Genomic DNA, 14,287 nt, shown 5'->3' with positions numbered 1-14,287 from the left:
GAAAAGCGCGAGGGGTTGAAGCATAGTTATAGTTAAGATCCCCGAACATCCGTCAAAGAGCCTTCCACCGATGGATCAACCCAATCCTAAGCGAGGGCCCGGAGAACGGGGCCGGTTGTGCACCCAACCGGCGGCGGCCTAGTTAGTGTAGTATGTAGTTAACTAACCAGACTTTCTCGAAAAGAAAAAAGAACCATTTTGTGGATTCCCGATTTTTGTTGTGAAACGGCGTTGGTAACGCCCCGAGACGGAAGCGGCAGGGAGAGGCCAAGCTCACCGCCTCGATTGCCAAAGTGGGCAACCAACTTCCAACTGCAAAAGACGTCGAATCGTACGACTCTTGGAGCGAAAGGTGGGCATCTTGGCTCTCTGCCGCCGTCACCGCTTCAACACGGAGCATTCCACTCCCCAACCCCTTCCTGATAGAGTCGCACTGTGTCGGTTGCCGATCACCTCCACGGTCGACATCTCCCGAGCCAATCTTGGTCGACAATCAGGAGCGAATCACCGTTGTGTTGCACCGTGTCACCTGCTGACCTGGTTTTCTCCGCCGCGAATGAAAAAGTCGAAGTCGACTCAACTTTCCGGTCGGGCGACCAAAACGCCAATTTTCCTGTTCTGTACGAGGCTGCAAGAGCCAAACAGACTCGCCGATCTACCCACGGTGTCGAGAAGCTTTGTGTTGTGTAACTTGATATGCTCCGTGGTTTTTCAGCGAGTTGAAATTCCACACTAAAGTTTTCTCGTCCTGGTCCCAGCCAGTTCGGCGAAGATACGAAAACGCAGGCAAGACAAGCTGTTATTTTCCCCCTTCTTCCCCCTTGCTGCTTGTCAAGGCAGCCCGGCAACTCGGCACATGGCTTCGCGCCAAGACCAACTAACTAAGCCACTTGTAATTCACCTATCAAGCGTCTGCTGGCAAACAATAACTAACTACACACCCCGCCTTGGGATGGGCTCGGAGGATTATCCCCGTTCTGTTTGATCACTCTTAGAAAAAAAGAGGGAGAAAAAAAAGATACACAGCGGACCTCCCTCACCCTTACAAAGTCCTGTTCTCGCGGGCAAGAGGACTATGATAACAAAGGCGCTCATCTTCATCAACTTCTGGGAACGGAATGACGTCCTCTTGGCCGATCCGATTGCCGGGCTTATCCACACCGCCGACGGCAGGCTCAATACCGTCCGCCGCACCCCCCATACTAATAAAACAGGGCTGCACTAGTTCGTCGCGTAGGATAACTAGTTATTTACCTTGCCTGGCGGGGGAACAAGCTCCTCTCGCTTCCAAGAGGTTCCGCGGGCAGCAGCCAGTCCGGGTACAGGGCCCTCCCTCGCTCCCTGGTCCGCCGCAGCAAGGATGCGTAAAAGAAAGACGCAAGATGCGCTGGCCAAACGGTGCAAGGCACCTCTGACAAGGCGGGATCTCGCTCGAGCCAAGCTATATCTATCTGACGGGACGCGCCGTTGCCGTGATCCTGGTAGCGAGAGGGGAACTCGTCCCAGAAGTGACCCGAAGGGCCGCTGCCATCTAGTGTAATTATCTCGAGCGGCTGTGGACACTAAGGCAGCAGTGAGACGACTTGGCGGCGCTCATTGTTCGGCTGGATCTCGGTTCAGCCATTCTGAGCAAGCAGGCACCGGGGGATCACGGGATGTTTCGTGAAGCATTCTGAGGCGCTGACCTCTTCCCACAGGAGGTCTTCGCTTCCAAGTTTCATACCGCTGCTCTTCTTTGCTACTCGAGAATCCGGGGTCAACATCCAGCCCGAAGCCAAAATCAGCAGGTTGACCTTGATGTCGACACCTTCGAAACGACCTTACATTTCATTTTCCCACCCGCTTTCTCTTTCCCCGTGTGGGCTGTGACGTTTAATTAACCCTCCACCCGGGCTATGTGCGTTCTACACGTTTAAGATTGACGTAATTATATTGTGCAAACCCGGTATTAGCGTACTACATGCTCCGAAATGGGCTGCTTTGGCCCCGGGACTCTAAATTCCCGTTTATCAAGCGGAATATGTTGTTCGAAGACCAACGCTAATATCGGGGCATTGTTTCGTGTTGAGACAAATAATTATAGCACGCAGTTTAGGTACGCTACGTCTTCGCATTTCTTTCGCACTCAACTCGAGTGCACTGTCTCGGTCCGAAAGTTGGCTTTCGGGATTCGAATTCATCGGCTGCTCATCTCTTTCGTGATATGCCCAGTGGAGTCTACGCAAACGAAGCCCGAGTCATGACAGCCTTGGGCAGGTACCGCTTGAACATCGGGCGTCAATTATCTCGATTCAAGTGACCGCGCGATAGGGGGTCGACTTCATGAGTCACCTATTTCCCACTTTTATACCCACAGTAGTTGCGCTAATTTCTATTATTATTATTTTTCCCTTTTTTTTTCTTGCTCTGCATATGTCTCACTTCCGCGTTTCGAATGACCTCATGAAAGTTGAGGGAACACTTGTTAGTCAATCCTCGAGCAGGCCTCGGCTCTCTCGCGGAACGGGGAGTTCCGACCCGAAATTGCACGCCTTGAAAAGCACATCTGGATGCAGTGTGGTGATTGAGATGCCACTCGACGTCAGCTGCTCTCCGCCGCCATTTGTATTAATAGTGCCCTGCGCCTTTTGCGCCTCGCTGTTCAAGTATGGCACTGTTTCCTTTTTCTGTTCTACGCTCGGATCGGTGTGGATCTCTTTGCAGAATCAGTTCCTAGAACCAATCCGCCATGCAAACAGAGTTGGGGAGAAGTAATCGAAATCAACTGTAGACTGTTGAGGTCCCGCCAATCGCCGTAAGTCGTAATTACCTTGTAAGTACTCCGGCAGCCCGCCCCACACCTGCCTTAACTGTACGCAACGTGTTGCCTTGCTCTTCGTCATCTGTTCCCAAGCAGCTGAATCAGGTCGACAAGTTGGCAGAAATCATAAAACACAGGAACGAATCGGGGATGGCCCAGGGAGACGGTGCGATCCGTCCAATAAGCATTCTCACTTACCACCCACACCAACTGCCCGAAGTGAAGGGCTTGCTGAGCCTCAACTCCAGTCCAAGATGGCTAATTCCGACTTTGCTCCTTCCCGTACCTTAAGCAAGGCGCAGATGAGAAATCCGATTGATAAGCAAAAAGAGGGTAAGCCACTGCCCCCGGCGGAACAATGATCGGTGGGTGGGTCTTCCCCGGTCTTAGCCGAGGGCGATCTCGCAGGTCCACAGAGCCTTTCCGCAGCCCAGCCCCCAACCCCGGGCCTTGGCTCGCTCGGTGGTTGCACAATAAGTTGACAACAGTTAAAGTAAGTTCATAATAATTATAGAGTAGGTGCAGCTACTCGACCGCCGACTCCTCCACACGCCTCGCGCCGGGGATTCCTACGGGAAGCTCCCAATGTCGCACTCAGCATCGCCGAGCCCGTCGCCGAGCCCGTCGCCGAGCCCGTCGTCGTCGCCGGCGCCGCTGAAGAAGGCCCAGGCTAAGGTCATCTCGGGTGCGGACCAAACGAGCAATGTCGTCGTTAATCAAGACGACAACACCGCCGGAGTCGCCGTGATCGGCTCCGCTCCCGTTGCCGGCGCCGACGATGGGGACGACGCGTTGCAGCGCCGCATCCGCCGCAAGGTAGACTTCCGTCTGTGCACCATCGCGGGCATCCTCTGCAGCCTCAACCTGCTCGACAGCGGCGTCCTGTCGAGCGCGGCCGTCACCTCGATGCTGTCCGACCTCGGCCTCGACCAGGGCAACCGCTTCTCCGTGTCCATCTTCATCTTCACCATCGCGAGCATCGCCTTCCAGCTGCCCTCCACCATCGCCGTCCGCATTTTCGGGCCGCGCGTCTGGTTCACCACCATCACGCTCGCCTTCGGCATCATCACCCTCTGCACCGGCTTCGTCCGCACCTGGCAGCAGATGATCGTGCTGCGCATCCTGCTCGGCGCCGCCATGTCGGGCATCTTCCCGGGCCTCTCGTACCTCATCAGCACCTGGTACCCGCGCAGGGAGCAGCAGCTGCGCTTCGCCTTCATGCAGAGCGGCGAGGTCATCGTCCTCGCCACCGGCAGCCTGGTCAACTACGGCCTCAACCGGCTCGACGGCCGGGGCGGCCTCGAGGGCTGGCGCTGGATGTTCGTCGTCCAGGGCCTCTGCACCTGCGTCATCGGCCTGGCCACCTACCCGTGGATGATCGACTTCCCGGAGCGCTCGCACGAGAGTTTCCGCTTCCTGACCGCCGAGGAGGCCGCCGTCGTGTCGAAGCGGATCCAGACCGACCGAGGCGACCTGATCGCCCAGGACTTCTCCCTCGGAAAGGTGCTCGTCCACGCCGGGGACCCGAAGGTCTGGGCGTTCGCCTCCATGTTCTTCATGCAGAACATCGTCTCGACCGCGCTGGCCTACTTCGTGCCCATCATCCTGGAGAACGGGCTGGGGTACTCGTCCGATGCCGCCATCATCCTGTCGGCGCCCCCCTACTACTACGCCGTCCTCCCCGTCCTCGTCTCGTCTTACTTTGCCGACCGGTTCCGCGTCCGCGGTCCGGTCATCGTCTTCAACGCGCTCTGCCTCATCGCCGGCTTCGCCGTGCTCGGGTTCGCGCGCAACTCGGGCGCTCGCTACTTCGGCGTCTTCCTCGCGACGGGCGCGTACGTCGGGAACTGGGCCGCCCTGACCGCCTATCAGGCGAACAATGTTGTCGGGTACGTCCTGCGTGCTATTAGCGTCGATGCAAACGTTTTGCTTTTATTGGAGACTGACTCGAAAGGGTGGCTCTAGGCAGTGGAAGCGTGTCTTCACGGCGGCAGCTTGTACCATGTTCAACGGCGCTGGCGGCATTGCGGGAAGCTTCATCGTCCGCAGTTTCGAGGCGCCCTCTTATACCACCGCGGTTTGGGTATCTATCGGGTGCGTCGGTCCATTCCCCTTCCCCCTGACGGGCACTGGGGGGTGATATGACGACTAATAATGATGTGTGACTTATTAATAGTTCTCACATTTTGATGATTGCCGTCGTTGCTACACTTTCCATCTATTTTCACTTTGCCAACAGGCGTCAGAGCAAGAGGGCTGTGGTATTAGAGAATACGGTAAGCCTTGATGATGCAAACTCGATTTTGTTGGTCTTTTTTTGCCCATGAGACTAATATTGAGATCAATCAGGAGGGATTTCGGTTTACGTACTAATTAGACCTTTAAATACATGAACCAAAAAGCGCATCTGTCTTGGGATCAATCATGCCCCACTTCTATTAGATACTCATTCTTGCCTTGCTTTCATCTTCTTCTCATGAGGTGTTCATTGTTATTGATTTTTGGCTAATTACGGGCCGGAATCTCATCACACGTTTGATTACTATACCATGTTTGCCCCGTTCACCCTCAGAACCTGCCCGGACACCCACCTGCTGTCCTCGCTGGCCAAGAAGGCCACCACGCTTGCGATCTCGTCTGGCTCCCCAACCCGCCCAAAGGGGCTCCCCTTGCGCAGCACCTCCAGCAGCTGCTCGCTCTTGCCCTTGTAGAAGAGCTCCGTCGCCGTCGGTCCGGGCGCGACCGCGTTGACCGTGATGCCCTTGGAGGCCAGGTCCTTGGACAGCGCGCGGACCATCTGGTCGACGGCGCCCTTGGTGGCCACGTAGAGCAGGTAGCTGGGCGCGAGGCTGGTCGCCGAGTTGAGGCCCGTCGAGACGAAGACGACGCGGCCCCCCGGCGGAATGTGCGGGACCGCCTTCTGCACCAGGAACAGCGCGCCCTTGACGTTGAGGTCGAAGTGCCGGTCGAAGGCGGCCTCAGTCGTGCGCGCGAGGTCGTACATTTCCATGATGCCGGCTTTGCGGAGGTTCCGGTGTTAATTAATTAGTCTGTCTTCTTTTACTGTCTTGTCTTTTGATTTCCTTTGTTCTTTCCTCTTTCTGTTCCTAGTCTTCTTTCATTCCCTCCTTTTTATTTCTCTATCCTCCTCGTGATTGGATTCAAGTAGGTGTGAAATGAGAAGAAGGGGAGAGAGAGATAGAGAGAGAGAGAGATGAGGATAGCCTCCCCGCCCCCCCCCCCCCCCAAAAAAAAAAAACCAAAAGGAAAAGTGGGACGAAAGAAAACATACCGTTCGGCATGACAAAGTCGATCTTGCAAAACTTCTCCACCGCCGCGGCGACGAGCTTCTCGATGTCGGGGATCTTGGAGGCGTCGGCCTGGACGGCGAGCGCGCGGTCGGCGCCGATCTTGGCAACCAGCTCGTCGGCGGCCTCACTGCTGGAGAGGTAGTTGATGACGACGGAGGCACCCTCGGCGGCCAGGCGCTCGGCCGTGGCGCGCCCGATGCCCTTGGAGGCTCCCGTGATAATGGCAACCTTGCCGCGGAGGGACATGGTGGTTCTATAGCGGGTTGAACTTTGCGTGGTCTGTGTGTGAGTTGAGTAGTTGATGAAGCGAGTAGTTGATGAAGCGACCTGCGTTATTGGAAAAACCAGGTATGAATATTATATATAATTACCTTGGGGAACGTGTTGTCGCTTTCGGCCGGAGCGGGGTTAACGAGATAGAGTGGGGGGAGCATAGAAATAATAGTACTCCGTATATGCCAGTTTGTTGGCGTAATTACGACACGACTACGTACTTAGTCATCTATCTACGCAGTTAGTGTTAGAACCGGTTCATTTCCCTGACAGTTTTCTTTTGTTTCTTTTGTTTTGTTTTGTTTTTCGCCCTAAGCAGGCTGAATGTAAATGGTGCTATGGTGCTACGCCCTAATTACCCTACGAAACCCACAGCTTGTATCTGAAGTCGCGCTTCTCGTTGAGCGATTCTGTGAATGTGATCTAGGCGGGCCCGCCCGGCCTTGCTCCAGCCGCCGTAGCTCAAGGGCCGGGTTGTCGGGCTTAACGGACATAATTAAACAACGGATCCGAACACAACCATCTCTCAGCCTGTTGCGCCACTCGTCCATTCCCGGTCTACATAATATTTCGACAAAGAACTGGTCCTTGTCGGTATTGGCGGCTTTCTGCCCCAGCGGGTCGGAGAAAGTATCCTGCAGGTCCCAAGACTGCCGAACCACAATCCTAGTGCCCGGTGTCGTTTGACATGTTGCTAAAATAGCGCGATAGTGGGGCGACCAGATATACTAGTACGCTGTAGGGGACCCCGTCGGCGATTTTCTGAAACATCGAGTCTGCGAACGCTAAGCGCGGCTACAAGCAGTAGTAGGACGATAACTAGCTGCATTATTGTACTGCTCTCACTTTATTTTTGGCCGCCTTATTACTAGCCAGATCGCACGCCCCTATAACAGCAACCGTCCTAATAATGAATAGTATTCACAGACAGCAGAGCATCGCCGCTGCGTTCTTGGATCACTCTTATGCTCAACGCGCGTGATGACACCTACAATCGTTAGGACAATTTGCGTTCGAATCATCAACTTGGTGTTTGGATGTACTATTACACGTCGTTTGCGATAGCCGGAGCCTACGTCATCTCCGTGGGGTCGGGCGCTCCAGACGATGCTTCGGGCGGATCCTAAATTCGGGAAGGAAACGGTTCGGCTAATCAGGTCCTCTAATTATGGACTTGTTCCATTTCGGCCTCTGTTTCCAAGTTCCCAATCTCATTACGCAGACCGTGTTGCCACAGAATGACGTGCTCCCTGAGTTAGCATTCATAATGTTCGGGGCACTCGTCGGTGCATCCATTTTCGTTCCCATCGGCCAGAACGTCCTGGGCAACCTCCTCGTGCAAAAGCCTCCCTGGATCTCACTGTGTTCGAGATCAGTCTTGTCACATCTGGTGGCATCACGTCGCTGATCGCCTCAATCCCCCGACACCCTTCGCGATCTTGCCCTTGTGTCAAATGTAACGAAGCACTACAGAGGGAGTTCCTCAGAGGACATCGTATCAACCGAAGAACGAAGCGCCGAAAGGACTGACCAAAACAGGAGTAGGTAGGGATGTGTGAGTAATTACCTAAACTTTCCATACCTGACATAAAATCATCATGGTGCTTCAGACCTGTTTGATGAGGTGAGGGTGGAGGCCGCATTATATTTTCGTTCCTTCCTCTCTTTCGTTATTATATCTTAGGATTCCATCGTAAAATGGAATCTTCTAGCTCCGCTAGTATTTAGAATAACAGTCCTGATGTCGTGCGCCAAGTTTTTTCAGATGACTGCCAAAAACCCATCGTGGGTAATTATGGACAAAAGCAGTAATCGGAATCACAACGCCGTATTTTCCTTCATGATTTCCGTCAACCGGAGAGGTCGGAGGAGGACTCCGGCCACATGTGATGCGAAGAAGTCCATGGCGCCACGGTTCTAACCTCTTATAGTCTGAAAATGCGCGGAGGCCAGCGAAGCCAAGCCCGGGAACCGTTCTTTCATGGTTTCAGTATTGTTTCGCTAAACATTCTATCCGATTCGCGATAGGTGCGGCTGCCACCGAAGGTTGTATCCTTAAAGCTTTGGTAAGTACGGAGTACGGAAATGGAAACGCGCCGCAGTCCTGGTTCCATCGGTATCCTCCGCATGCTCCGCCAAAAAAAACCGGGTATGTTTACAAAGGATATAAGAGGCAAGATGCACCAAAACCCCCCCTTCCCCTCTGACGGTTGCCCACGTCGCCGTCGACTGCTTGTCTGCTCCCTACCTGCAGCCTCTCTTAGAGACCATCAAGCATGCGTACTCTTACGTTCGTGCTGGCAGCCGCCCCGGCAGCTGTGCTTGCCCAATCCCCTCTGTGGGGCCAGTGTATGTAATTGCCTTACTCGGAAAATAGTCACCACTAATAGAGAGACTTGAGCTCACTAATACCTCCTGTTTCACAATAGGCGGCGGTCAAGGCTGGACAGGTCCCACGACCTGCGTTTCTGGCGCAGTATGCCAATTCGTCAAGTCAGTAACTGCTTTTATTATTTCTTTTCTCTCTGGAATTACAATTTCGTTTTACACTTATCTTGGTTCTGCATTTCATTGTTGTATTGTTCTCTTTTTGTGTGTGAGAGGTTTTGTTACCACCTAAAGGCCATTTGCTAACAAATCTCCCCAGTGACTGGTACTCCCAATGCGTGCCTGGATCAAGCAACCCTCCTGCGGGCACCAGCAGCAGCACCACTGGAAGCACCCCGGCTCCTACTGGCGGCGGCGGCAGCGGAACCGGCCTCCACGACAAATTCAAGGCCAAGGGCAAGCTCTACTTCGGAACCGAGATCGATCACTACCATCTCAACAACAATGCCTTGACCAACATTGTCAAGAAAGACTTTGGTCAAGTCACTCACGAGAACAGCTTGAAGTGGGATGCTACTGAGCGTGAGTGACCTCCCCTCCTTCTCCCGAATAATTAATAGATAATTACGAGCCGGTTCGGAGCTGACATTGCGCGATTCTAATTAGCGAGCCGCAATCAATTCAACTTTGCCAACGCCGACGCGGTTGTCAACTTCGCCCAGGCCAACGGCAAGCTCATCCGCGGCCACACTCTCCTCTGGCACTCTCAGCTGCCGCAGTGGGTGCAGAACATCAACGATCGCAACACCTTGACCCAGGTCATCGAGAACCACGTCACCACCCTGGTCACTCGCTACAAGGGCAAGATCCTCCACTGGGACGTCGTCAACGAGATCTTTGCCGAGGACGGCTCGCTCCGCGACAGCGTCTTCAGCCGCGTCCTCGGCGAGGACTTTGTCGGCATCGCCTTCCGCGCCGCCCGCGCCGCCGATCCCAACGCCAAGCTCTACATCAACGACTATAACCTCGACATTGCCAACTACGCCAAGGTGACCCGGGGCATGGTCGAGAAGGTCAACAAGTGGATCGCCCAGGGCATCCCGATCGACGGCATCGGCACCCAGTGCCACCTGGCCGGACCCGGCGGGTGGAACACGGCCGCCGGCGTCCCCGACGCCCTCAAGGCCCTCGCCGCGGCCAACGTCAAGGAGATCGCCATCACCGAGCTCGACATCGCCGGCGCCTCCGCCAACGACTACCTCACCGTCATGAACGCCTGCCTCCAGGTCTCCAAGTGCGTCGGCATCACCGTCTGGGGCGTCTCTGACAAGGACAGCTGGAGGTCGAGCACCAACCCGCTCCTCTTCGACAGCAACTACCAGCCAAAGGCGGCATACAATGCTCTGATTAATGCCTTGTAAGAGAGGGGGTTGATTATTTTTAGAGGCAATGAAGCTAGGAGGAAAGAGGGGAAGTGAGGTGATTAGCTAGGACAGGCAAATCTAGCAGCAATTATATTGGCTTGTGCTTTGGTGTATGCAAAAAAAAAAAAAAAAAAAAAAAAAAAAAAAAAAAAAAAAAAAAAAAAAATGATCCAACATGATTCGAAATGGCGACCTTGCAAATGCACACCTCAGATAGTACCACTATACAATACACCTTAAATGGCACCTAGATCCGTTTGTTTGGGGTCATAGGCGGGGCTTAAGAAGCCTGGGATGCAGGTGTCGATGCAAGCGTTACGTCAGTGTATGATATGAGTATGAACCATGCTGTCCTCTCGGTAATTCTCCACTTTCCCTCCCCTTACGACTCTTCAGGTGTGCCTCTCTAGAAAGACTCCTGGCGCCTCAGATCGCCCTTTGGCTCTGTTCGGTACCATGACGTCCGCTGGTTTCTTCCAAAGACCAGGTATTTCTCCCGTGTCAACAAAGAATAATACCAAATATATCGTAGTCTTCTGATAATTAGATGTCTCTCAAGGCACGGGACTAATTACGTTGTATTAGCCTGCTTGCTCACTCCGCTTACCCGGGTAAATATGACAAGGCTCATATTCCGGGCCAGCCCAGATCCATTAATAGCATAGAGGCGCGAGGCAGATTCACGACGGCACCCAAGAAAGGACATTTGTGTCTATTTATAGTAGGGTAGTTACCCATTTACTTAAGTACGCGAGCGATAGTTCCCGGTTCAGGCTTCAGCCCTCTCGCCGAGCGTCAGTGATTTAATTAGCCGAAGAACCTGGACCTGATTAACTTAACCTTACAGCGGACCAGACCAGTCTTTAAAACTGCGGCGAGATTACCGCACCAATCATATCTAGCAACAACGTTTTATCTTACTCAGCAACATAATTAATTACTCGCGAGGGCAGTGCATCTGGATCCATTCTGAGAGATATTGCTAGCCATATATAGGATTCGGAAGGTTAATATCCTCCCATCGACTGGCCTGGAACCTTGAGCCCCAGGTGACAGAACCGGCCGGCAGGCCAGAAACACGAGTTTAATTTAATTAGACCAGGCCACCCGACTTTTCGTTCTCCCGGTTTCTCCACCCCCCCCCCCCCTCTCTCAGGCTATCACACATCTCCCGCGAGCTTCTCGTTTTGCGCGGCGCCGACGGTGTTAAGCACCGTCTGGGCGCTCCTCTTCTCCAGGCTCTTCTTGACCGGGTTCGGCGCCGAGAAGACCTCCTCGAGCTCTTCGAGGGTGCGGTCCTTGGTTTCGGGGAAATAAAAGTACATGATGGCGCCCTCGATCAGGTCCCAGAAGACGAAGACGAGGTAGAAGTAGTACCCGATGCCCTCAAACGCCGGCCCGGAGGCGTACTGCAGGATGGTGGAGGCGACCGAGGAGGAAAAGTTGCCGACGGCGGTGCCCTTGGCGCGGGTGGCGGTGGGCAGGGTCTCGGCGATGTACATGCTCTGGAGGGGCGTCCAGCCGAAGGAGAAGACGATGCCGAAGATGAAGATGAAGGCGATGGTGGCGTTGGCGGCGGCGGTCCGGGTGGGGTCGTCGGTGGCCATCTTGCTGGTGCCGGTGATGACGGCGAAGCAGACGGAGGCGAAGACGATGGTGTAGAGCAGCAGCGGGCGGCGGCCGACGACGTCGGTCATGCGCGCGCCCAGGATGGCGCCCAGGAAGGACAGGGCCGGGTTGACGCCGTTGAGGGCCAGCACCCGGCGCTCCTCGGTGATGCCGGCCGACTTGAGCATGTTGACGAGGTAGTAGGAGCTCAGGCTGTTGCCGCTGATCTGGCCGAAGACGGCCATGCCGATGACGCAGATGAGGCGGCGGCGCGCCGAGTGCGTGTTCCAGAGCTCGTGGTAGTCGTACCACTTCTTGTCGGACGCCTCGGTCGAGATCTGGTTCATCATCTCCTGCATCTGCAGCTTCACCAGCGGGTGGTCGGCCCGGCCCTCGCCATGGTAGGTCGCCAGCACCCTGGCCGCGTCATCGTGGCGGTCCTGGGCCATGAGCCAGCGGGGGCTCTCGGGGAGCCAGAAGACGCCCAGGCAGACGAGGCCCGAGGTGACCATCTGGCACCAGATGGGGATGCGCCAGGCGTCGAGCGTGTCGATGTAGGAGCAGCCGTAGACGACCCAGGAGGCGACGATGCTGCCGATGTACCAGGTGCAGTTGTACAGGCCCGTCAGCGTGCCGCGCCACTTGGGATGGGCCATCTCCGAGACGTAGCAGGGCGCCGAGACGCAGCAGAAGCTGACGCCGAAGCCGAGCACGAAGCGGCCGGCCAGGAACTGGCCCCTGGTCGTGCAGGGCGCCTGGACGCACGTCCCGACGATGACGAGCAGGGCGCCGACAAACATACCCCAGCGGCGGCCGAAGTAGTCGTTGACGGGGCCGGTGAAGAAGACGGCCGCTACGGATCCGATGTTGTACATGGCGAAGATCAGTCCCGTGGTCGAGCCGGCGGTGGACCTAAGGAAAACAAAAACTCTCTTGGTTAGCGGTCAGGAATCAAGGTCCCACCGGTTGTCTTGGTGATGGGTTGATTTAATTAGCATCCATCACACCGAGGGTGTTGCTCTCACATGTGGAAGTAGCGTTGGTAGGATGTCATGCCGTTCAGGCCCCCCATCAAACTGCCGTCGTAGCCATTGAGGCATCCGCAAAGGTAGCTCAGCGAGAGGACAAGGTAGAGGCGGATCATGCGCAGCGACCACGGCGAGTACACGGTACCGTCGGCATCGTGTGCGACTTGAACCGCCAAGTCGGCCTCTCGGAGTGCATCGTCGTCGGCGTGGTCGGCCACGACCGTCTCCTTTTCGTCGCGGCTGGTGCCCATTGGTAAGGGTGTCGACGGCGTGGATCAAGATTCGAGTCGAAGAGCATTCATGTATGTAAGGCACTTCGTACACACGTGGTAGACCACGGCTTCGGTGTGGTGGCGATCGGCGCAAGCTGCGAGTAGTAATAATAATAATTATCTTGGAACCCTCGAGGAGGCCCTTCACCGTAGGAACATGTGCAACCACCAACGACATCGACACGGGCGAGACCAGGAGCTCCGACCCCTCCCCCACAATCCGGGGCTGTTGTTACCTTGCAAGCATGTATGGATATGTGGTGGTATTTTTCACAACTTAAGCACGTTGTTTGGTACCGAATATCTTGCTTTACCCTTGCTCTTCTCCCCGCGTTGCACGGTGAGATGCGCATCCATCTCCAGACCTTCCATTTCCGTAAGAGGGTGCCGTCGGCTGATATTGCTTGTATGCAACCGCACCTATCGTGTCGCGCGGTACGGATTAATACCGAGGAGAGTTTTCGAGAGGTGATTGGGGCCGGCTGTTGGATGAACAGTGCAACCGCGCGGCCACTGGTCGATGCCAAGCACGAGCGATCCAACCTTCTGGCTCTTTCTTCTTGCGAAACCGGCAGAGCTGCTCGGCCGTCATTTCCCCGAGAGGGTACGAAGCCTAACTTCGGATTACTTGCCTACAAGTACGTGCTCTTCAGAATGTGGCGTTTTTTCCCGGTAATTAGTTGAAGATCAAACGCCCCGAGGATGAACTCATGGCGGCACGTGGAGTTACAACATGGCAGGGTGGTTTATTTTCCGAATATCTGAAAGTGTTGTATTCACACAGGAAATACTCAAGATGCCAGGTTTGTGCTGCGTTCCGGCCAAGAGTGGATGTTCCCTGGGTAATTGCGGCAAACCTCACCAAAGACTGTACCATTAATTATCCGGCTACCTCGTGGCCAGCGATTGGCGGGATATCCGAACAGAAGCCAGTTGCACCAAGTAAATCTTATATGTATTGACGCTGATCTCTTAATGCAATGCTAGATCCACATCCACCCTTTGTGAGGAGGCCGGGCAGCAGACAGTACTCGTAGGCTGCAGACATGTAATTACACGCGCGCATTGCTCTGTATTCATACCCAAACTGCGGTCACAAGTACACAGCAGAACAGTTGCGGCCGGAGAGCAAGTTGCAAGAGCGAAAAGCACAGCGAAAAAGGGAGAGAGGGGGGCGGGGGTGCAAACCCAAGGAAGGCCCGGGCGGTAGGTTTCAAGAACCCCTTGTCGGATCGATTCTCCA

At 54.9% G+C, this 14,287-nt stretch overlaps 4 protein-coding genes across 4 annotated transcripts; 2 read left to right on the top strand and 2 right to left on the bottom strand.

Moving 5' to 3' along the window:
* The first annotated feature begins 2,904 nt into the window (after nucleotides 1-2,904).
* On the top strand, nucleotides 2,905-5,256 carry P884DRAFT_217873 (major facilitator superfamily domain-containing protein). The gene is made up of 5 exons (XM_069439364.1): nucleotides 2,905-3,133; nucleotides 3,295-4,689; nucleotides 4,766-4,894; nucleotides 4,977-5,076; nucleotides 5,150-5,256. The coding sequence occupies exons 2-5, from the start codon at nucleotides 3,386-3,388 to the stop codon at nucleotides 5,171-5,173; spliced, it is 1,557 nt and encodes a 518-aa protein (XP_069300788.1). The 5' UTR covers nucleotides 2,905-3,133; nucleotides 3,295-3,385; the 3' UTR covers nucleotides 5,174-5,256.
* An 86-nt stretch (nucleotides 5,257-5,342) lies between these two features.
* P884DRAFT_275286 (uncharacterized protein) lies at nucleotides 5,343-6,357 on the bottom strand (the record flags this gene model as incomplete). The annotated part of the gene is made up of 2 exons (XM_069442830.1): nucleotides 5,343-5,818; nucleotides 6,093-6,357. 2 exons carry the CDS (start codon nucleotides 6,355-6,357, stop codon nucleotides 5,343-5,345), a joined length of 741 nt encoding a protein of 246 aa, XP_069300787.1.
* Nucleotides 6,358-8,567: 2,210 nt separating this feature from the next.
* P884DRAFT_289969 (endo-xylanase) lies at nucleotides 8,568-10,251 on the top strand. Its single transcript, XM_069444031.1, has 4 exons — nucleotides 8,568-8,733; nucleotides 8,814-8,877; nucleotides 9,032-9,294; nucleotides 9,379-10,251. Exons 1-4 carry the CDS (start codon nucleotides 8,661-8,663, stop codon nucleotides 10,131-10,133), a joined length of 1,155 nt encoding a protein of 384 aa, XP_069300786.1. The 5' UTR covers nucleotides 8,568-8,660; the 3' UTR covers nucleotides 10,134-10,251.
* Nucleotides 10,252-11,296: 1,045 nt separating this feature from the next.
* On the bottom strand, nucleotides 11,297-13,023 carry P884DRAFT_192894 (sugar transporter-like protein; the record flags this gene model as incomplete). The annotated part of the gene is made up of 2 exons (XM_069437714.1): nucleotides 11,297-12,656; nucleotides 12,770-13,023. The coding sequence occupies 2 exons, from the start codon at nucleotides 13,021-13,023 to the stop codon at nucleotides 11,297-11,299; spliced, it is 1,614 nt and encodes a 537-aa protein (XP_069300785.1).
* Between the last annotated feature and the right edge of the window lie 1,264 nt (nucleotides 13,024-14,287).

Source organism: Thermothelomyces heterothallicus (genome assembly GCF_042370625.1).
Source record: "Thermothelomyces heterothallicus CBS 202.75 unplaced genomic scaffold P884_scaffold_3, whole genome shotgun sequence".
Lineage (NCBI taxonomy): Eukaryota > Fungi > Ascomycota > Sordariomycetes > Sordariales > Chaetomiaceae > Thermothelomyces > Thermothelomyces heterothallicus.
The sequence above is the reverse complement of the archived record's forward strand: the minus strand, read 5'-3'. Positions and strand labels throughout refer to the sequence as shown.